The following is a 24,244-nucleotide window of genomic DNA, read 5'->3' as shown; positions in this document are numbered from 1 at the left end:
TTCTGAAATGTGTTCTATTTCATTAAGAACATACACTCTTACCTTATGCATTGTGATATGTGTTCTAATTCGTATAAGAACATACACTTTTACCTTATGCCTTCTTATATGTGTTCTATTTCGTATAAGAACATACACTCTTACCTTATGCATTGTGATATGTGTTCTATTTCGTTTAAGAACATACACTCTTACCTTATGCCTTCTTATATGTGTTCTATTTCGTTTAAGATCATACACTCTTCCCGTATGCCTTCTGATATGTGGTCTATTTCCTTTAATAACATACACTCTTACCTTATGCATAGTGATATGTGTTCTATTTCCTATAAGAACATACACTCTTACCTTATGCATTGTGATATGTGTTCTAATTCCTATAAGAACATACACTTTTACCTTATGCCTTCTAATATGTGTTCTATTTCGTATAAGAACATACACTCTTACCTTATGCATTGTGATATGTGTTCTATTTCGTTTAAGATCATACACTCTTACCTTATGCCTTCTAATATGTGTTCTATTTCGTTTAAGAACATACACTCTTACCTTATGCATTGTGATATGTGTTCTATTTCGTTTAAGATCATACACTCTTACCTTATGCCTTCTAATATGTGTTCTCTTTCGTATAAGAACATACACTCTTACCTTATGCATTATGATATGTGTTCTATTTCTTATAAGAACATACTCTTACCTTATGCCTTCTGATATGTGTTCTATTTCTTATAAAAACATACACTCTTACCTTATGCCTTCTGATATGTGTTCTATTTCGTTTAAGAACATACTCTTACCTTATGCATTGTGATATATGTTATATTTAGTATAAGAACACACACTCTTACCTTTATTGTGAAAAAAATCGATCTCCAAATGTGACCGTACAGCACGAATGAGCCGTAAATGTCCTCAATTGTATTCTGAGTTACAGTGTAAAATGATGAACGTAGCACCAATTGAAATATTTCAATATGGTGCTTCATGCCCATTTTACACTGTAACTCAGAATACAATTGAGGACATTTACGGCTCATTCGTGCTGTACGGTCACAAATGCAGATGAAGCCCGTGGAACAAGTAATAATATTATTGTTAATCAGAAGATTAAGGAAGAAGAAGATTTGTTAAATACTCTGGTGCAGTACCATTCAAAGCGTTCCAAGTTAAAACGAGTCAATTCTCCGACGAATAGGTAGCTGTTGAAGGTCTTTTAAAATAGGAGTTATGTGATCAAATCTTCTTGATTTCTAACATTCTGTGCGAGTTGAAGTTTGCCAAGTAAGCGATCATTGATGCCAGAACATACACTCTTACATTATTCATTAGAAGTTGTGTTCTATTTCGTACAAGAACATACACGCTTACCTTATGCATTATGATATGTGTTCTATTTCGTTTAAGAACATACACTCTTACATTCTGCATTGTGATATGTGTTCTATTTCCTATAAGAACATACACGCTTACATTATGCCTTCTAATATGTGTTCTATTTCGTATAAGAACATACACTCTTACCTTATGCCTTCTGATATGTGTTATGTGTACACTCTTACCCTATGCATTGTGATGTGTGTTCAATTTCGTATAAGAACATATTATACTCTTACATTATGCCTTCTGGTATGTCTGCTATTTCGTTTAAGAACATACACTCTTACCTTATGCATTGTGATATGTGTTCTATTTCGTTTAAGAACATGCACTCTTACCTTATGCATTGTGATTTGTGTTCTCTTTCGTATAAGAACATACACTCTTACCATATGCCTTCTGATATGTGTTCTAATTCGTATAAGAACATACACTCTTACTCTATGCATTGTGATTTGTGTTATATTTCGTATAAAAATATACACTCTTACCTTCTGCATTGTGATATATGTTCTATTTCGTATAAGAGCATACACTCTTACCTCATGCATTATGAAATGTGTTCTGTTTCGTTTAAGAACATACACTCTTACCTATTGCATTGTGAGATGTTCTATTTCGTATAAGAACATACACTCTTACCATTACACATTGTTATATGTATTCTATTTCGTATAAGAACATACACTCTTACCTTATGCACTCTTACATTATGCTACGTGACATGAGTTATGTTGGTTTGATAAAATACATTCTTAGGGACGGCATCAAAACTCTACCGCAAGTAGAACGCCGGTTGATACCGGCTCCAACTGGACGGAACCGGCCGCCATCGGCGATTGAGCTTTAAAGTCACCCCTTACCTCATGCATTGTGATAGGTGGTATTTGACCTTCTTTGCTTAAAAATAAGAATATAGCAAATATGCAATGGTAGAATGTTAATAAACATAATCAATAGACTTCTTACCAGCTCGCCTCAATCTGTTTTTATCATGTTATTGTTGTTTCAACAATTGCACTGTAAAAACAAAGGCGGTCTAAGATGTTTCTAACATTTTGGAACAGGGATCAAAACAACGTGTCGGAAAACACGTCGACTTGTCCACCTATCCATCCATATTCATATCTTATTCCATAATATACATGAAATAACATATTGTTGTATCATAACCAGTTTAGAGACAATAGAAATACATGTATATAGTATGGAGAAATTGGGATCATTAGTATTATAAATAAAAAGAAGAATGAAATAAGAAAAGGAATCGGGAAGAGTTTATTAGTTGAGCTTAGACGGTGTGGAGATAAAGTACGCTCAATTGCCGGCGGAGAGACGCGTATGCGGGCATATGCGCGGAGATACTACTGGTATTAATTTCAGTCGTCTTATTTGCGTCCTGCAAACATCTGTCTTCCGACATTAAAGCGCCGCAATGCTAGTGTAGTGATGTGATTTCAGTAAACGGTTCTTTAGGAACAATTCAACAAATGAAGAGCTTAGTTTCAAAACCCCTTACATCCACTTGAGCAATTTTGAGAAAAATCATCAAAAAAATCACTGATATAAGGGGGTTTTCAACAAAAGCAGTTTTTGGCGGGATGCTCATCCTACCCATGCATCCCGCCAAAAACTGCTTTTGTTGCAAACCCCCATATATCAGTGATATTTTTGATGATTTTTTGACGTGTTCTCAAAATTGCACTTCAAATCGGATTTGTAACACACACACACACACACACCCACCCCCCCACATCCCACACACCCCCACCCACCCTACACATATGTGTGTTATTTGGGAAGAAATAATAAGACATTTAACATTTTGATAATACAGTAATGTGTATTTGGGGAGAAATTGAACAAATGCGACCCAAAGATTGTGGTGCAGTATAGGTCTAAACGAATCATTTTCATATAGAAATATTTGGGCATGTATTATTATAGGACTCCTTCACATAGGCTACCACTGCACATCACACATTCCTATGTATCATAGGCTTTCAGATTAAAAATTAAAAGTGGCTCACCTCTAGGCATGGTATGGGTGACATTGGTCGTAGGCATGGTAGTACTAACAGCCACATCTGTACTCTTTTGAGAGTGAACTTGATATCTCCCAACAAATCCGTATGACTCTGTACGGGGGCTAAAGCCGTAGACGAGAACTAAGAATGAAGCCGACGGATGAGTAACTGAATGGAAACCTCTACTGACTGAAGTACGAAGAACGCAAAACGCACCATCTGATGTCTGCAATAAGCTGGCATTTTGTGTAATCAGTGGCAAGCCATCCAAGTTAAACGAGTTTATGCTCTCATATCCTGGTTTTATTATTGAAATATAATGTTGTTGATCGCTTCCCAATAAGGTTCCACTTGGGAATGTCACGTTGTTGGAGAACTTCTGTGTTGATGGAATCACCACCATAAATGGGTCGCCAATACGATCAGACTCACCCCCTTTTGCGTATTGAACCACCATGATAGGCTTGTCCGCCATCACCGTTAATACTTCATCTGACGTTACAATGTCACCTTCATAAAACTCTCCACTTGACAAAGAAATGGTTTCTGCGGATAGAGATACGTGCGTTGTACCATGGGATGTGCTTACTACACGGTATACAAAACCTGAAGTACGTCCCAGAAACGGAGCGAGTATGTAATGATGTCCCAATATGCTCACTGGAGGGATATGTTTCATTAGATAATCACAAGCGGATACATTGACTGGCACCTCGGCACATTGATGACCAGACATTACTGATATTTGTTTGTCTGCCTTGATTGACATACCAGTAATGTCCGGTTGATTTACATGGTCAGAGACGAATTGATAGGATTCATGCTGCTGCAAGGTCACCGACAATTCTTTATGACCTTTAATGTACACTGATGTATTGTCTTCAATTGCTGTTACTACAAACTCCGAGAAGAGAATGCGATGGTCTAAAACTAAAGGATCATATCCTACTGCTACATAGTCCTTACCCAGGGCTGTGGTTGGAAGAACAAACCAGCCATCCTGACTGGTATAATCATGTCCAAAATAATAGCCATGAACAGACAATGACTGTGTACGTATTCTTTGTTTCTTTGATACTGGATAAATCTGTTATACCGGCTTCCATAGGAAGGTCAATTGTGACGCCCTGTTTATGTGTTACATTAACCGAAATGATAAATCCAATACCAGGTACCAATACTGAGACCGGTACTGAATCTTTCACTTCAGTTGTGATGAATACACTGGGAAGACCACCTTTATATTTGAACGGGAAGGTGAATACAAATTGTGTCCAGGGTGAATCGTCATTCCCGTCAACGCCTGAATATTTCAAATTAAACAATAACCGTATAATTAAATAATAATTATAATTATACATCCCTTAATAAGTCTGACCGCATTTTGAATGATTAAACTTGATCCATGGGGATTTAATTTAACACTTAGTGTTTTGTAAAATAACCAGTTCTGTATGAGTGATCCATGTGGATTTAATCACTACAAATATTATATTCATACGCAGTCTCTGATTGTACGTCATTTAACATTAGTTTAGTCTAATATCATGATCAGCATATCTATCGAATTGTTGCAACGAAAATGCAGTATCAAGTTGCGCGAAGGCTCAAACTACGTCCTACTATACACTGAAAGCCAAACCGGAGTCAGGGTGACTCTAAAAGCAGAGTCCAGCCACTCTGCGACTCTATGTTTAAAATGACTCCATATTGGGAGTCATCTGACTCCCTTGAAGAGTCATACATTTCTTGATTCCGCGGAAGAGTCACCGTTGATGACTCTACACAGGAGTCATTTGACTCCCAATATGGAGTCATTTTACACATAGAGTCGCGTAGTGGCTGGACTCTGCTTCTAGAGTACCCAGACTCCATTACAGGGTCACTCCGACAGTTCGGTAATAGCACAAAATAATGATAATAGATGTACTTCAAGTATATACCTACCGGAATAGGAGACTTTATTTTGAGTTTCACGCCATATAGGCGATCGTCAGACGGCAGGATGAGGAAAATTAGGCTGAACCACCATCCCTTAGGAGTGGGAGAATATACATTCCACGGTGTCAACAGCCAAATTATTCCAGAGTCTGACTTTCTTGAAGAGTCATAAATTTCTTGACTCCGTCGACGACTCTGAATGTAGAGTCAATTGACTCCACAAGTAGAGTCAACTGACTCTCCTGTGACAATCAGGTGACTCATTTTGAGAGTCAGTGCTAGTTTACTCCACTTAGAGAGTCATTTGACTCTAGTCTGGCTATCAGATGAGATGAACATCCACATCCACACCCCACCGCCACCCCATACCAACATAGACTTGTGCACGCAGACCTTACACAGACAAACCCCCCCCCCCCACACACACACCCACATACGATGACGCCCCCGTACGAAGTATGATGAACTATTTTGTGATAATGCTATATTGATACTATTTAAAACTTTACGGTCAAAATTACCTGTTGCTCCGTACATTACGAAGACAAGAAGAGCCAACAGAGACTTCATTTTCTTCTCATTACAACACACACGCGATGACGTCCCTGTACGAAGTATGATGAGCTATTTATTGATAATGCTACATTGATACTATTTAAAACTTTTAACGGACAAAATTACCTGTTGCTCCATACATTACGAAGACAAGAAGAGCCAACCGATACCTCATTACATTTACAACACAATAGTATAGCAATGCCGATACAGCAGAGATGTCACGAGTATCGATTCCTTTTACATTGAGAGACCATAATGAGCCTTTTATAAAATGAAGGGCAAACGAAACTTCCTGATCCATTTATATGCTGAAGGTACCAAGCCTGCATGTTCACATTTACTGGTAATTACATTAAAACTTATATACGAATAAGGGACGAAAAAACATCCTGCATCATTATTATACATGATTGATCTCATTTCTCGTTTTGTTTTATATAAATTTTATGTCGCGGCATACTAACGTATCAGAAAATGGCGTGCTGTAGTACAGTTTGTTAATTGGGAAATGGCGTGCTGCAATACAGATTGTTAATAATATAATGTCTATAGCACTTTTCAAACTGAGTCATTCCGATAAAACCCGAAGCATGAAATAATTTCCCCTATCGCGCGCTCATAAAAGTACCTCTTCAGCATCATGTACAGTGCGAAGTTTCCGATGTGTAACAGGCATCATAAACTACGACGAACTTTCGACGGTCAATTATGGATGAGAGAGGTACTTTTGCCAATGATACTCAATGTGCGTGTTGTGGTGTCTTGTGATGCGTAAGAGACTGATTTCTGGAAGAGGTGATGCATAAACAAAAACGTTCTGTAAACAAAATTCAACTGACGAAAAATGACGAACTTTTGATAATTCTTTCCATTAGTATCTTATTGTGAAAACCAAGTAGCTGAGTGTTAGCTTAATATGCTAGGAAAATATTTAAACCGATGACCCCATGTAAATGTTGGCTCAATAAGCTGTATTTTCGCGCAAAAGGATACCGTAATTCATGACATTTCTTGTCCGCCAGTTTGAGTACAATTTAACCCCTAGCGCGGTTTTCCAAACTTTTCCGATCTTGATATGAAATGGTCTATATTGCACGGTTCGTAGTGATCAGCGACAACCTGTTAAGTGTGCTGAGGCTTGTGGATCAAAGTCTAAGCGTTGTGCCTGTGCGTAGCGCATTATAAATCACTGCGCTTTTTTCCTGACTAACCCATATGGGGTCAATGGTCCGAGTTATGATTATTATGGCATTTTAGACTAGGATTAGAGTTAGGGATAAGGTAAGGGTTATAATTAGCATTAGGGTTAGTGTTAGGGATAGAGTTAGGTTAGGGTTAGGATTAGGGCTTAGATTATAGGTTAGGGTTAGACTGCTGCCCTCAGTCGTCAACCGTCTGGATTGACGACTGAGAAAACTACGTGGAAAAAAAGTGACGGATTTTGCAACAGGATTCCTGTGGCATAGAGCATGCGCAGTTGTGTCCAAATTGACCTTTTGACCGAGTTTGTTGTTTTTAGAAGTTCAGAGCGCGATCTTGTCACAGCGGCGCGGTACAGCGACGCGGTACACGGGCGCCGCTAGTCAGTCGCGCTACGGCGCACAACCAAAGTCGCATTGAATAGTTTTCAGAAGTCCGTCATGATATTGGCTGTAAGATAATTAGTCGTCACTACGAAGCATACACAGTACATGCGAAGTGTAGACGGCTGATTGGAATTAGTCTAGGTTAGGGTTAGGGTGAAGATTAGGGTTAGGGTTAGTTGTGTATGTTATTTATTCAGCATTGCAAAATAGTAATAAAAGTATCAACAATAATGTCCACCCAAATAAATCACTAAAATCAATCAAAATCATTCCAAAATTAACTTAATAATACTTTAAACTAAATCAAACTTTCTTTGGATTAGTTTGAAAGGGTTTAATTGGAATGGAACAATGTAAAAATGCAATAAAAAGTCATTTTAACTGCAAAGAAACAGTATGCAACACCTTTTTTGTACCAAAATATTGACCTTTGACCTCATGGTCAAGAGATCATATTAAAATGCCAGGCATTTTAACGCAAAAGCTGAGTTCCTACCCTTTACAATGATATATAACTTACTTTTTCCCTTGCCCCTCCCATTTTCTCTTTTATTTTTGTTGTCAGAGGGAGCACTTTTCTTATTCGTTTTTTGTCAGGGGGCATTCTGCCCCCCTTGCATGGCATTGTTCAATTGCCTCAAGCACCCTTTCAAACTTCTTACTAAATCTGAAGGCCCATCTGTTATTAGTTTATTAGACTTTTTGACAAAGCCTTCTCCATTTGTTTACTCAAAATCGTGGTAGTCAGTAGGTGCCCACTCAGCCACTCGCTGACCCTTGTATCTCCATTTCTGTTGGTTGGTTACTGCGTTTTTTATGTTTACCTGTTAATGTTGATGGTCCATTTCATTAAACTATCCTTTACAACTTGTTAAGTGCTTTATTGTTCTTTTAATATTTTCTCAAGATTTTCCGGGTCGTACTCACTGGCAGTATTGATACACTGAATTCCTTTCCCCCCATAAAATCCTCAGGCCGCCTCTGTATAAGTTTACATCTGCCTTCACCCAACTTTTTGTTGTTGTTAAATTACATTGAAAACCGCCTCTGGTGATGAATGGTATATATCCTCGAATATTCATTGTTACCCATTTTCACATTATAACACCATGAACACCAGGCCTTGAAATAAGAAAAAAAAATTCAAGGCCTTTGCCTTTGAATATCCAAGGGTCCTCACCAATTTTCAAGGGTCCGACCCCGGACCCATGCTTTTAAAATGTCAAGGTTTCTTCACTAATTTCCAAGTGTACGACAGGAGTGAAATCTGTCTGTAGTCGAGGTTATCATGACGGTATGTAGATTGTAGAAAATTGAAGACCCGGGTTGAAAACTTGATGGGAAACTAAAATGAAAGTGTACTCAGGGAGCTGGACGTATTATGTGAACCAAATTTTCCAGTGGAACAACAAAACTAGGAATTTCTGCTCTTTGATTGGTTACATTTTTACGCGGACCCGTAGGAAATTTGCGGGTCCGCGCCTACATTCACGGGTATTTGACGCTCTTATAATTTTTCAACATTTTGCACAACCAGTGTCTTGAGATTTCCTCTCTTCCATTCAGTAGCACGGTCGTCACCTGTTAAAACATGTTATCTTTTGCCGAGATCTGTTTGTTTTACGTCATCTTCTACTTTACTCCTCCTCTTCTTATTTTTTATTCTTTTCCCTTTTGCCCTCTTCCTCTTCTCTTTTCTTTTTCTTCTCCCTCCCTCTTTTTTCCTCGCTTTTCTTTTTCGTCTCAAGGCATCATTTTCCTCAATTGACTGTCATTTCCTAGGAGCGGTGCTCCCTGCTCCCGCACAATTTGCATCCATGAATGTTTTGCTGCTCTGTTTTATAAGACTTGCAGTTTATTGCTAAGGGTTTTATTACATCTTCCCCAAACAACATCACAATAGACTTCCAGACTGCTCCAACAGCCATAAGCTATTGTCCCCAGAGCCCCGTCTGTTAACAGGCGTAGGTGGTACGCGATTGACTTGCAATCTTCGAGAACGTGGGGTTTGATAACTGCGTCTACATCCTTCAAGTATAGTAAGAATAGCAAAGCAAGCAAAAGGTAAGTAGCATGCGTGAGAAAGGCAAGGACATGCAGGAAGAAAGAGAGTAAGTTAAGGAGAGCAAAGTAAAGGTTGGAATTGCGCATCATGCCGCCAATTTAGCAACCTGTAAACAGGACACAAAAAAATCAAACTTTAAAGAGTTTAAAGTACACTTTTTTATGCAACACAGTTTGGCCTAAAAAAGCAAACTTGACCCATCTCTGCCTCCCCACATATGACTATGTTTGTTGCATGAGCGCAATGGAAATGAAACACGGGTGTATTTAACAAACAAAACTTTGGTGTCAGATCCCCGGTCCCGCACTCCGTGCATCCGCGGGTATTCATGCTTGTCGGTGAACTTTAAAAACACCCCCTTTTGCATCTCATTTCGCGAAGTTTTTAGGGGAAAAACACCCCTTTTTTTAGCGATTTCGCGAATTATTTGCCCTTCGACAATACCCCTATTTTCGCTAAAACGCGAACGATATTTCTAGCATACCCTTTTCTGACAGAAACACGTAGACTGCTCCATGAAAATACCCTTTTTTTCAATTTCGCGAACATGTTTTTTAAAAAACGCCCCTTTTTTGTGTGTTTCGCGAATCGCATTTCTTCATCTGAAAAGACCCCCATTGCGCGAAATTTTCGACGAGCATGAATACCCGCGGATGCACGGAGTGCGGGGACCGGGGTCAGATCCCACTGTTTTCGCTGTGAATTGTAGACAAACCGATTGGTCGAGAAGCGATCTAGTTAAGGAGTCGGATAGCGACGTTTTCACGTATTTTTTGTGGGACCTGAGAGCCCATAAGACATGTTGAATTGCATTCCGAATTGTCCAGCCTTTTTTGCGTGCGTTTGCCCGTAACGACAAACGGTTCTTCGCTGCTAAATTCCGACTAAATTGCTACTCAGTGCCCCTTATTCACCAAAACCATATTCATTCTACAACTGCATATAACCCGTGATAATCATCTCGTGATCCTGCTGTCGCATTAGGAGGATCAATACTTAGATATCCTGTATTGTCGTTTCCTTCTTCGTTGTTCGCATCCGGCATACCCTGGTTACGTAAGTCTGGTATTGCTGGAATGTGCGTTGCGTAATATACTGGAGGAGCTGCGTCTGATTTGGATGCATGGCTTCTAAAAGATCAGAAGGACAAATTTGATCATCGCACAATGATTATTATTTTTATAAAGGCCACTGTTTGTGGAGTCATGGTAAAATATGTCAAAAAAGGAAATGTTCTTTGGTAAAAGTTAAATTTAAATATACTAGTAGGGTATACATGTATAATATAAATATGATTGCGATGTAATTATAGAGATCATTTTGTCCTTCGGGACATACTGCACATTGACCTGTTATGTTGTAGGCTATTTATATTTTTATTTCAGTTTTTTATTTGACGTATCTTTAAGCTGTGTTAGGATAGTATTTTTGGAGTGATAGGCTGTGCTCTGTTCTTTTTTTTTTATCTAAGTTTGCTGACATAGACCTGATAATGTACATCAAGACAGATTTGGCACAGAAGTTAATGTGTAACTTTACCTTTTGCAATAACGCACCAATATCACAACAAGTATGATTAGCAGCACAATACCTCCAACAGACGCGGTAGACACGATGATTACGGTGTTCATAGAACCGTTTGTTGATGTTGTTGCTGTTGTTGTTGTTGGTGCTGCTGCTGCTGTTGTTGTTGCTGCTATCGTTTCGGAAAATATAAAAATAAACACGTATTACAAGTTAGGATCTAGTTTTACTACATTAAGTGGAACAAATGTTTTTTTGTCATCCTTACACCTCAAATAATAAAACTAGAATTGGTTCCATTTGTCTTGCTATGCCCTCTATGCTTCCCAAGCGCCAAAATTTAAAATTTGTTTTATCATATTATAATATACTTCAAATTATTCCTCTCATTACTAGGAATACAAAAAGTTCAATTGTCATAATGTACTGGAATGCTTAGTTCAGGAGTTATAGAGTAAACTAGGTCAAATGTCAAATATCTCTTGTCTCAAATTACTCCTCTCGGCAAACGAAATAGGAAATTAATTTGTTTGAGAAATGTATAACCTCAGAATGGAATGAAATCATGGGTTATTCATAAAGGTTATTCATATACATATTTCTATTGGACTTTGAGTGCATTAACTATGAATGTGGACATGACCATAAAAATTGCATTATTGTGAATTGAGTACATGTTTGAGATTACATATATAAAGGGTAGTAATTTGAGACCAGTTTCGAAGAAATCGGACCGTTTGAAAATTTTGACCTCTGTTTATGAAATTTTTGACATTTGACCTATTCGACCTTATAAACTCCTGAACTAAGCACAGTAGAAAATATGACAATTTGACTTTTTTAATTCTGTGTGATGAGAAGAACAATTTGAGATACATTACAACATAATGCGACTATTTTTAAGTTTTGGCCCCACTGTGACCTTCGACCCTTATGTGAACCACAGGGGGCATAGAAAAAATGGAACCAATCAAATTGGTATCATTTCAGGTTTCAGGATGCCAAAAAACATTGGTTCCAATAATGTAGCAACAGAAAATCCCAAACTCATAGCGCCCTGTACTAACGGCTTTGTAGAATTGTATAACGCTTATTGCCGAATTTACTATAGTAAGTGAAAATGAAACATCTGTCAGATCTTAACAATAAATTAAATACAAATTATGCATTTATTCTGATAAAGCTGACCTTGAGTTGTTTTCAACATGTTCAAAGAACATGTAGGTATTTCTCCATGCCAATGTCCGCTACTTAAACAAACCAGTGTTTCATCGCCTTGAAGTTCAAATCCTTCACGACAGTACACAGTTATAGAATCTCCGAAGTTGTACAAATCTTTACTGGGAACAATTGTGGCGTTACTTGTTTTTTCAAACGAAAGACATCCTATAACAAACATTTTAAAAGTTAAAAACATTTGGAGAAAATACAAAATTGAACGATTTTCCTGGTCATGTATTTAATTTTATATAGGTTGATTTGTTCTCTAATCATTTTAATCATATGTTAAAGCTCAAGTTCCCCTCTCTACATCATACTCGTTTAAAGATTTTCTGAGGCCACTCTTATAGGCAATGTTTTCTCTTGTATATAAATTCACATCCAAAAGACGTCAACTTTGTCATACGAGGTCATTCAAAAAGTTTTACCTTCACCACCACATCTGTTATCTTACGTGCCAGGATATTGAAATTTGACATGGCTATACTCTACAAAATAAAAGTTATTTGATTAAAATGTGATATTTGGTTGTTAAGATATGTTGGTTAAAGTGAATACAGATTTGTTAAAACGGTTGCCCACATCTATGTGGAAGTCATTACAGATTTGTCTTAAAATGATTAAATCGCTTTATTTTTGTTAAAATAATTTAATCAATATTTAATGCTTGCAGATAGTATCGTGTTACTGGGTATCATGTCCTTTGCACAACAAAATCGATACATGTTCAGAATAGGCTTCGTATTGACCATTTTCCAGTTTTTCCAGGTTGTTGATTTCGATCGGGTGAGCTCTTGTTGGTTCTAGTCATATAAATTGTTACATAATTAAAATCAAATAAGTCTTATGCACAGATTTTGTAATTTGTAAGGTTATTACATGTAATAAATTGCTAATCTTATTTCCACGTCAAGATGCATCCTTTGCCTAAATAGGACGAATTACCCTTATGTTAAACGTGGTCTAGTCGAAATTTGGCAAATTTCACTGACATTTGTGTGTCTGTGGAACCTTTCGATGTTTTCCTCTCATATAAAACACGTATATAGAACAAAATATTTATCCTGAGTAAGCAGCTGGACAACCACATCTTGAAAGCATTTTCATTGACATTGTCCAAAGCTACAATATGATGCTTAGGCGACGAAAAAAGAAAACCCTGTTCTACGGGCCCGACCGACCCAGATTTTGAACAAATTGGGAGAAAAATTTTCCTGTACAACTGAATGCCGACCCAAATTTCGGAAATTTCAGGAACAAAATATTTTTTTTGTATTCTTTCAAATTGCAAATTATTTACAGATTTTGGTGATTTTTTGGGTCATTTTCAAAAAAAAAAAAAAAAAAGGCCGACCGACCGACCCTACTTGAACGGTCCGTCCGCCCGTAGGACAGGGTTTCTTTTTTTCGTCGCCTTACTAACCTTTTGGCTTCCGTTTTTAACCGTTTTTGTTGTACCAAATCTGTATTCGCTTTAACCAAAATATCTTAACAACCAAAGATCACATTTCATCAAATAACTTTTAGTTTGTTGCCTAGATTTAGTAATTTCAATATCCTGACACATAAGATGATGGAGGTAGAACTCCTTGAAAGACCCTCGTATTTTAATAATTATTGCATCACCATATCAATATAACTGGGTCTCTCTCTCTTGTCAGATGGAACCCATCGGCGCTGCTGTAGCCCTTACAAGAGTTTGTCATTAACCCCTGGATCTTGCTATGTATGTGGCAGCTGCCATAATTCTTCCCATCAATTTATTAATATCACTCAGCCCATGATGTTGCTTGACCTTCTCTCCCTTTGCACCATGTACCCTTCAACTGCGCCTTGAATGATCTGCTTTCAATGCTGTCCTGTTGTCTCATTTCATAACGAAGTATTGAAGATTTCTGTATCTAATGGTATCTAATCTAATCTGTTCTCAATTAATGTCTTCTTGTCCTCCCTAACACTGATGGGGACTTTCGTGTTAAGTTGAGACCAATAACTTATGTTGCCTGAAGCCTTGGCCTTTATTCTTTCGTCAACAAGATCGAGATTTACTTTTTCTTCTTCTATGAAACATGTTCCTTTGCCTCCGACAACTCAGTATCTCCTTCATGTATTCCCACAGCACATTTGGAGTTTGCTCTTGCTTTCTGTTTGTAACAACTGTTAGAATATGTTTCCGACCTCTACTGTGAACTTTGTGTGGACGGTCTGTTGCCATTTGGTCTAATACCATTTTGTCTAATTCCCGTTTAGTCTATATTCAATTGGTCTATTACCAGAAAGGCTAATTGCTACGTAGTCTAATAATCATATAGTCTAATGTCCATTTAGTCTAATATTGTTTGGTCTAATAATTGGTATGTCTACTAACCATATTGTCTAATAACCATTTGGTCTAATATTTCTTTAATAACCATTTGGTATAATACCCATTTGGTCTAATAACCATTAGGTCTAATACTTGTATGGTCTAATAACCAGTTTGTCTAATACCATTTTGTTTATTTATTAATAAACTAAATGCTTGTAAGACTAAATGGTTTGTAGACTAAATGCGCATTAGACCAAATGACTCCATTAGACCTATTGGTTATGGACCAAATGGGTATTAGACTAAATGGTTGTTAGACTAAATAGTTTTAGACTTATTGGTTATTAGACTAAATGGTTATCGGACCAAATGGTTATCGGACCAAATGGTTAAAGGACCAAATGATTATTGGACGTAGTGGATATAGACCAAATGGGTTTAGACGAAATGGATGTAGACGAAATGGATATTAGACCAAATGGCATTAGACCAAATGGCAAATCCCCGTGTGGACATATTCAACATAATATCTTACTGGTGGTGCCTCCAGCTTCACACAGCGATTTAATCATCCCATTTAATACATTTTCCCTTTTCTATCACTCAAACGAAAAGTGTTTTTCCTGCCCAAGCATGTAAATAATCCTGTCTCATCAAATAACTCACCTAATATCGTACTCGACGTTGTAGATTTCGTTATCGCTGAAAAGTAAGAAATCATAAAATGTGAATTGACTTCCAGCAGCTGTTTCTTTAGTTAAAACGTTGCAACACAACAACATAAAACACAACAGAATGACACTATTTTGCTGATCACATACGTATGTTTATATTTTCGCTGAACCATGGAATGGGGTGGGATGGGGTGGTGTCAGACTATATTAGTAGTCAGAACTTCTTTACTTCCTTACTCAGCAACCTTTTGGTCTTAAATGGACATATCTCAAAAGGCCAAGACATGAACGAGAAAGGAGTAATAAATATAATAAATATAGTTTCCCCACTGGGGTGACACTCCTCATAAGACCTGGATCATTATTCATAATTTGGGGTTCCTTTTTCATATCTCGTAATGCCAAGCGGATATGTCCCCGAGTGATGTCAAATGAAAGTGAAAAAGTAAAGAATATAATAAACATATTTCCCCACGGGGGGGGGGGGAGACTCATCATAAGGCCCCGGTCAATATTCATATTTTTGATCCCTTTAAAGTAAGTATGATCCCCCTCCCGGAATGGTGTCAAATGAAAAAGAAAAAAGTACAGAATAAGGGAAAAATTTTAGCTACCATGGGTAACAGTCCTCATAAGACCCGGTTCAATATTCATTTGAAAGACCCGGGCCAATCTTCATGTTTTGGGTCTTTTTTACATTAAAAATCTCGGGGGGGCGACACTCATCATAAGGCCCCGGTCAATATTCATATTTTTGGTCCCTTTAAAGTAACTATGATCCCCCCTCCCGGAGTGGTGTCAAATAAAAAAGAAAAAAGTACAGAATAAGGTACAAATTTTACCTACCAGGGGTGACAGTCCTCATAAGACCCGAGTCAACATTGAAAGACCCGGGCCAATCGTCATATTTTGGGTCTTTTTTACATTAAATATCCCGAAAACAAAACCCCGTGTGGTGTCACATGAAAATAGTTCGAACCCTGTGACAGTCCAAGTTCAGGTCCAGTTATAAAACTCACCTGCGTACAGATAATTTTAAGGAGTACTTCCCTAGGTATTTACCCTCATGTAAAATCAAAACTTGCCATATTTTAATTGTATCATAATCAAATAAAATGGCGTAAATTCGCCATCTCATTTTTTGTTCCTGGTCTTTTGATGAATATATTTGAGTATCCAACCTGATCTTGCAAAGAAACTGATATCATATTTCATTAACATATCATGCGAGTTGAAGAGATACTCGACGTTGGAGATGTAAAATTAAGAAGTCAAGATGTTGTGAACTGACTAACATCTCCATTGACATGCCTACAAGTGACTCACTTATAGGCCTGGTATTATTGGCATTGGTAGGCATATTAGGACTATAAACAGTCACATCTCCACTATTTTCAGTGCGAACTTGACTCCCTACAAATCCATTTGACTTCGTACGGGGGCTAAAACCGTAGACGAGAACTAGGAATGAAACTGACGGATGAGTAACTTAATCGAAACTGGCAACCCTTCTAATGCTACTCTCGTTAACTACTCAGCATATACATTGAACAGACTTGGCGGCAATTTGCATCATTGACGGAGTTTATGTCTATGCTGAACCAATCTGTGTCCACGAAGCTGATTCTTGGTTTTCATTTAACTTCTTTGGAGAACCCATCCTATGAATGACTTCCCATATTATAATGTGGATACAGTCATTTGCATTTTCAACGACGTTCCTTATGTTAACTATGCGGTCCATTTGTTACTCTTCCCTCTCTGAATCGGCTTGCTTCGGCTTATTCCTTCTTTCCAGATTTTTACACACAAGCGCCGTAGCAGATTTTAATCTGCTACGGCGCTTGTGTATACGGCGCTTGTGTATTAAAATACCTTCTTCCCCAGATGATTTGTATAGCTCTGCAGGAATAACATCGATTCATGTGATTGAGTGGTGGTGGTTCATATTGTACACTACATCGGTTGTATATTTACCGAAGGTCTTCGACAGTTTGCACTGTTTCCATCTGTATTTTATGTCCTTTAGTTTCGGTAAGAGTCCTGCAATTGTCATCATTAACAAAACAACAGTTCTTGTTTGTTACTTCTCTCAGTATCTGAAACATCTTTTTTGACTCCTTTCTCTCCAATTCTTTACATCTGTTTTCGATGAATGTCTTATTATCCTCCCATATACTCTTCTGACTCCTTAGTTAAGTTAACGTCAATCACTTGTATTGCATGGAGCCTTGGCCTTCCTCAACAAGTTCGGGAGTACTTTGTGAGATCAATGATTTCTTTTTCTTTGGAACATGTTCCTTTTCCTCCGACAACTGTCTCCTTCATCATGTTTATATCTTCCCATAGCACATTTGTACTTCCTCTTCTGGTTGTAACAGCCTGTTGAAATCAATATCCCACCTCTACTACTGTGAATATTGTGGGGATATATTTAACATCATATCTTCTTGGTGGTACCTCCGGCATCAAATACAACGGTATAAATGAATCATCCCATTTAATCCCTTTTTCCTTTTCTGATGTTCAAATGAAGAGTGTTTTTTTCTGACCCTGTAACCCTGTTTTATCAAATAACTCACCCGGTATAATGCTGGTTAATAACGTACTCGACGTTGTAGATGTAGTTGTCGCTGAAATGTAAGAAATCATAAAGGTTCGTGTGAATTGACTTCCAGCAGATGTTATATTAGAAGATAAATAATTGAATTTGCTGGTTAATCCGGCAGAATAACATTGTATATCAACAGTTGTGCCTCGTAGCGTGTGGTACTAAACGTTGCAAAAGAATAACACATGCACAAAACACGAACGAGTTAAAGAAAACAATAGTATGGTCGCGTATGTGGGTTTATTTTTGTTCTGGAAAGTACAGAGACCTTTAGAGAGTACTTCCCTAAGTAATTACTATCCTGTAAATTGACATCCTAAAGAAGCAAAACTTGCCACATTTTAATTTAAACACCACAATCAAATAAAATGGTGTAAATTCGCCATTTTATTTGTTTCTGTTCTTGAATGAATACTTTTGACATTGTAAATAACCTTATTTCAATAACTGACATCATGCGAGGTGAAGATACACTCGACGTTGTAATTGTGATCATTGCTAAAAATTAAGAAATCACGATGTTGTGAATTGATTTCGAATATGGTTGACCCAGTAAAATAACATTTTATGTGATTCGAGAGAAAAGTAAAATATTGTCACTTTTTAAATGCTTTCCTTTTCAGTCAAAGTGGTATAATTTGGGAAAATAAAGTCGCATTGTTCCGAATGGGGTATCAAAATACGCAGAATAACATGTCCCGTCTATTGACTATACTTCATTTGGTAATTTAGGTTGAGTGTCTTTAGGATATTGTTTTTGTTTTAAAGGTGAACCTCATTGAAAATAAAGTTATATATCAATGGAAAGCTTATGATGTCAGGAAGCAGAAAAGAATATTTTTCATTTGCATAGCGTACCAGGCTAGACATAATCTCCATGCAAAGATTGGATATTGGCACCCCCCTAAATTACAAAACGAAATCGTTCAAATTGGGCGCTTTCGTTGATGACGTCAGCTCAGGGACACACAGTTACTTCCGGGTTTGATTGTAAACACAATGTCCGTGTATTACTGTGGCATGCATCGGGTCAATGCACGAATTCAGTCATTGTCAACTTACTTTACATGAAAAATATCTTCAATAAAATAAGAATAACATGAAGGAAATATCATGATCAAATCAAGAATGAAGTTCCTTAATAAAGTGTGTGGATTTAAAAATGGGAAAAGTGCTGGCCGGGGTGATTTGGGATAGGCCAAGCCATCCATGATATACATAGGGAATATTACAGTAAAGCACGAAGATTCGCCGAAGAACCGGAATGGAAACAGATTACAAAAAATAACTGCTAGTGCCACCAGTTCAGATCGTCACACCAAGTTGAGATGAACTTATCACAATGAGAAAATGAAGGAATAGAATAAGGTACATGTACAGGATTTTTTAATTATTTCTTAGCTTTACACCCGGTCATGGCCGGTCATGTATGATAGGCGAACTCGTATATAGACACATACGGGATGAGCTCAGTGACTGACTGAGTCTCACTACGCCGAGTGTACAGTATCCGCGACTGTACTGTACTTGCAGACAAAATGACCGATTTGATATTCACACTGATTCTGATATTTCCAACTTATTGCTACTTCATCAGCAAAATTTATTCCTGTTAATGTTCCAAATATAAGGGAACGATTGATCAAATCTGCTGAAACACCCCATGAAACACATAGCGCAAGTGACGAAGCCCCAAAGCGAGTCGCTGTGTTTGTGCATATCCGTCCCTGCTTCTTCAGCAGCAATTTACGCATCGTGTTCGGCAATCCATAAAACATGAATGTTTCACTTTTTCAGTACCATACACTGATTGTACTATCATTAAAGAATCGTGACACAAGTGACAATATTTTAATTTTATTCAGATTTCAGAATTCCATCAAATAACGGTCTACTAAGCCTAAATTGTATTTATTTTATAATAAAATATCTGCCCGAGTATCTGTTTCTTTCAATCGCGATTGTGTGGAAAGAATGTATTACCGCAATGCGCTAAATATGAAAACCTATGTATGTGCTAGATTTGATGAAATCGGCGTTTTTTTATTAATTTTTTGATTACTGCAAGACGATATTTTTTTAATCAGATATTTTAAAATGAATCAAGAATAGGGAATGTCACAAACAAGTATTTAATTTGTTATTCGATCATGTTTATTCAGTCCATGACATGAACGGTAGCAGCAAGCATTTGCGCATGGGATTGATCCCAGTGCGAAATTCAAACTCAATTACCCAGTTATACCCAGCCAGTTGTGACTGATTTTGTCAAAAATTTACGGAAAATTTATGTGTTGACAATAATTCTATTATTTCTAATATATATAGAAGGAACCAGCAACTTGAAGATTCCTCTAATTTCAAGCTTTATTGTGAAAATCAGACTTGCCGGGCAGCTTGCAAAGTACAGGAAGCAAGTCTTGTTTAGTGTTTCCGAGTAGGATCACGTGACTGCGAACCCTGAGCTTACGTCACGAGCATTCCCAAGGTCATAGACGATTGATTTGGGTGCTTTTTGGGCGCCTTAAAAAAGACCAAAAATTCAATCATTTTTTTAATTTTTCAGCTTTATCGGCCATCAAAAAAATCGGAAAAAATATTTTTTAGTATCCTGACATCATAAGCTTTCCATTGATATATAACTTTATTTTCAATGAGGTTCACCTTTAAGTGTACGGATACTATTTGTGTGCAGTATGATATCTAGTCTATGGTCACCAAGAAGAAGACCGTCGGTTAAGTAGTGATAATTAAAAAGAGTGATTATATTGTATGTGCATTTATTGTTAATGTACCAAGCATATTTTACTTATTTTAATTAAAGACCAGATATTGCTAACTTAATTAAACAGTGTATTATTATTTTGCATTCGTGTGAATTTGGGTAAAAGGTGATTTTGGTCTTGAATCATTACGGCTCGTAACAAAATGAAATGACCCGCAAGAACTCCCGCGAAAAAAGTAAGTAATAATATTTTGTAAATGGACCAATATAAAAGATGTATTTCGGAGGCTTCCCAGGGGCCATAAAGGTAGGCCCTGGACCCCACCCGATATGCTTGCGATTCATATTCGCATCACATTCAAGATTTTACTAGCTTTTAAACCTTTGACAACCCTTGACCCAAGGACTCCAATAATTACAGAGCAAAGGGTCTCTCATTCTATTTAGATCTCAATGTATATTTTGTTTTGTTTTAAATGGTGTCAAGGCAAAAACCTTAATCCTGGCCTAGTCTTCCTCTAAAATTTGCGATTTATTTCGTTTTTGGTCATGCGGTAAAGACTATGCCAGGATTCAGCCTGTTGCGGTGTTAAGAGTTTACAGCATGCAGTGTATAGTGTATTGTGGAATAAGGTAAATTTCTTCGATAAAGAAACAAACATAAAACAAAACCCATTGTTGTTTGATTTCACACATTTACTACACTTGTTTCTTTTTAACCTATTTTCTATTCATTATGCAAAACCTAGAAACACTTTGTACAGAGGTTCATGAAAATTACTCCAAAATTTGCGATTTATTTCGTTTTTGGTCATGCGGTAAAGACTATGCCAGAATTCAGGCTGTTGCGGTGTTAAGAGCTTAAAGCATGCAGTGTATTGTGGAGTAAGGTAAATTTCTTCGATAAACAAACAAACATAAAACAAAACTCACTGTTGTTTGATTTCACACATTTACTACACTTGTTTCTTTTTAACCTATTTTCTATTCATTATGCAAAACCTAGAAACACTTTGTACAGAGGTTCATGAAAATTACTCCAAAATTTGCGATTTATTTCGTTTTTGGTCATGCGGTAAAGACTATGCCAGAATTCAGGCTGTTGCGGTGTTAAGAGCTTAAAGCATGCAGTGTATTGTGGAGTAAGGTAAATTTCTTCGATAAACAAACAAACATAAAACAAAACTCACTGTTGTTTGATTTCACACATTTACTACACTTGTTTCTTTTTAACCTATTTTCTATTCATTATGCAAAACCTAGAAACACTTTGTACAGAGGTTCATGAAAATTACTCCAAAATTTGCGATTTATTTCGTTTTTGGTCATGCGGTAAAGACTATGCCAGAATTCAGGCTGTTGCGGTGTTAAGAGCTTAAAGCATGCAGTGTATTGTGGAGTAAGGTAAATTTCTTCGATAAACAAACAAACATAAAACAAAACTCACTGTTGTTTGATTTCACACATTTACTACACTTGTTTCTTTTTAACCTATTTTCTATTCATTATGCAAAACCTAGAAACACTTCACAGAATTCATGAAAATTACTACATGTATTTATACTAGCAAATAATTTATGCTAATCAAAATTTGCTTTGAGATTTTTCACCCCGGTTTTCACCATCCATACTCAAACTTGTTAAGATATTACACATAAAGTTTTGTGACTTTTCAAAGCACATGGTGAATCAGCCAGTGCCACAATCATTTTCTTACCTGTAATTACAATATCAAAAGTACAAATTGCCTGGTTGTTGGCATCATCCCTGAAGATATAATTAACCCTGGTTGTACCCACTGTGAATGAATCACCCGGTCGATTCGTTAGGAAAACATTTACAGTGGAAGTCTCATCCGTAGCAGTAGGCTCTACCCAAGTCACTTGAAGAGATGGGGTTCCTGGAGCAACGGTACGGAATATGTTTGAAGGGCAATTGCTTACCACTGGTGGTATCACGTCAGGACCAGTTGTTGCTGCAAATATTGAATACAAGATATATATAGTTTTGTTTATCTGGTTACCGCCTTGAGCATGGACATGGCACATAATTCTCAGCTTGATGTATCTAAAATTTGTGCCAGTGGAATCTTCGGTGTATCTATAAATGTTGCTTAAGTATTTTTGATGTATTTGTTCATGGTTGAAGCATAGAAATTGTACTTTATTGTTCAAGATCCTTGGTAATACTTCATTTTACCGGAATATGATGCTAATTTGTTTGTTTCTCTGTGTATGTGGAGGTGTGGATGCGAGAATATAATTCGTAAGTCATTTTAATGAAATGAATTTTACGACATGTTTTTCTTAGTTAATAACATTTTTGAAGATATTTGGTTTTATACCGAAAGTAACCCCTTAATAACCCTTGACCTCAAATCTGTGTATGAGTCATAAACACGGGGTTATAAATGCATGTGTGCATGTAACGTCACTGTTCTACGTAATTTGTGGGAGAAATAGCATTTCGTTTTATACCAAAAGTGACCCCATAATGACCTTTGACCGCAAATAAAAAATATGTGTGAAATCAAACAACAATGAGTTTTGTTTTATGTTTGTTTGTTTATCGAAGAAATTTACCTTATTCCACAATACACAGCATGCTGTAAGCTCTTAACACCGCAACAGCCTGAATCCTGGCATAGTCTTTACCGCATGACCAAAAACGAAATAAATCGCAAATTTCGGAGTAATTTTCATGAACTTCTGTACAAAGTTTTTCTAGGCTTTGCATTGCTAACTTAATTAAACTGTATTATTATTGTGCATTCGTGTGAATTTGGGTAAAAGGTGATTTTGGCCTTGAATCATTACGGCTCGTAACAATATGAAATGACCCGCAAGAACTGCCGCGAAAAAAAGTAAATAATAATATTTTGTAAATGGACCAATATAATAGATGTATTTCCAAGGCTTTGTCCCCTAGACTCGGCCCCCAGGGGCCACAAGGCAGGCCCCTGGGCCCCGCCCGCTATGCTTGCGATTCATATTCGCTTCACACTCAAGATTTTACTAGCTTTACTTAATTAGGTTTTAAATTTGGGCCTCCAGTAAAAACCTTTGACTACCCTTGACCCAAGGACTCCAATAATTACAGAGCAAAGGGTGTCTCATTCTATTTAGATCTCAATGTAAACTTTGTGCAGTTTTAAATGGTGTCAAAGCAAAAACCTTAATCCTGGCCTAGTCTTCCTCCAAAAATTTGCGATTTATTTCGTTTTTGGTTATCCAGTAAAGACTGTGCCAGGATTCAGACTGTTGCGGTATTAAGAGCTTACAGCATGCAGTGTGGAATTGTAGAATAAGGTAAATTTCTTCGATAAACAAACAAACATAAAACAAAACTCACTGTTGTTTGATTTCAGACATTTACTACACTTGTTTCTTTTTAACCTATTTTCTATTCATTATGCAAAACCTAGAAACATTTTGTACAGAAGTTCTTGAAAGTTACTACATGTATTTATTTACTAGCAAATAATTTATGTAAATCAAAATTGCTTTGAGATTTGTCACCCACGGTTTTCACCATCTATACTCAAACTTGTTAAGATATTACACATAAAGTTTTGTGACTTTTCAAAGCACATGGTGAATCAGCCAGTGCCACAATCATTTT

General features: G+C 37.0%; 1 protein-coding gene across 1 annotated transcript; it reads right to left on the bottom strand.

Annotated features, from left to right (window-relative positions):
- Positions 1 to 10,239: 10,239 nt before the first annotated feature.
- On the bottom strand, positions 10,240 to 24,215 carry LOC140136405 (uncharacterized). The gene is made up of 7 exons (XM_072158130.1): positions 24,146 to 24,215; positions 22,341 to 22,598; positions 17,870 to 17,920; positions 15,280 to 15,315; positions 12,273 to 12,470; positions 11,100 to 11,256; positions 10,240 to 10,690 (listed from the first exon to the last, which is right to left on the bottom strand). The coding sequence occupies exons 1-7, from the start codon at positions 24,213 to 24,215 to the stop codon at positions 10,486 to 10,488; spliced, it is 975 nt and encodes a 324-aa protein (XP_072014231.1). The 3' UTR covers positions 10,240 to 10,485.
- Between the last annotated feature and the right edge of the window lie 29 nt (positions 24,216 to 24,244).

This window comes from Amphiura filiformis, chromosome 16, assembly GCF_039555335.1.
Source record: "Amphiura filiformis chromosome 16, Afil_fr2py, whole genome shotgun sequence".
Taxonomy (NCBI): domain Eukaryota; kingdom Metazoa; phylum Echinodermata; class Ophiuroidea; order Amphilepidida; family Amphiuridae; genus Amphiura; species Amphiura filiformis.
Note: the sequence above shows the minus strand (reverse complement) of the source record. Positions and strands in the feature narration are given on the sequence as shown.

Coding starts and splice junctions, on each gene's coding strand:
- LOC140136405 (XM_072158130.1), bottom strand. CDS start 24,215: ATGTGCTTTGAAAAGTCACAAAACTTTATGTGTAATATCTTAACAAGT. Junction 22,599..24,145: donor GAGTATAGATGGTGAAAACC/GTGGGTGACAAA, acceptor CAATATTTGCAG/CAACAACTGGTCCTGACGTG. Junction 15,316..17,869: donor ATTAACCAGCATTATACCGG/GTGAGTTATTTG, acceptor CTTACTTTTCAG/CGATAACGAAATCTACAACG.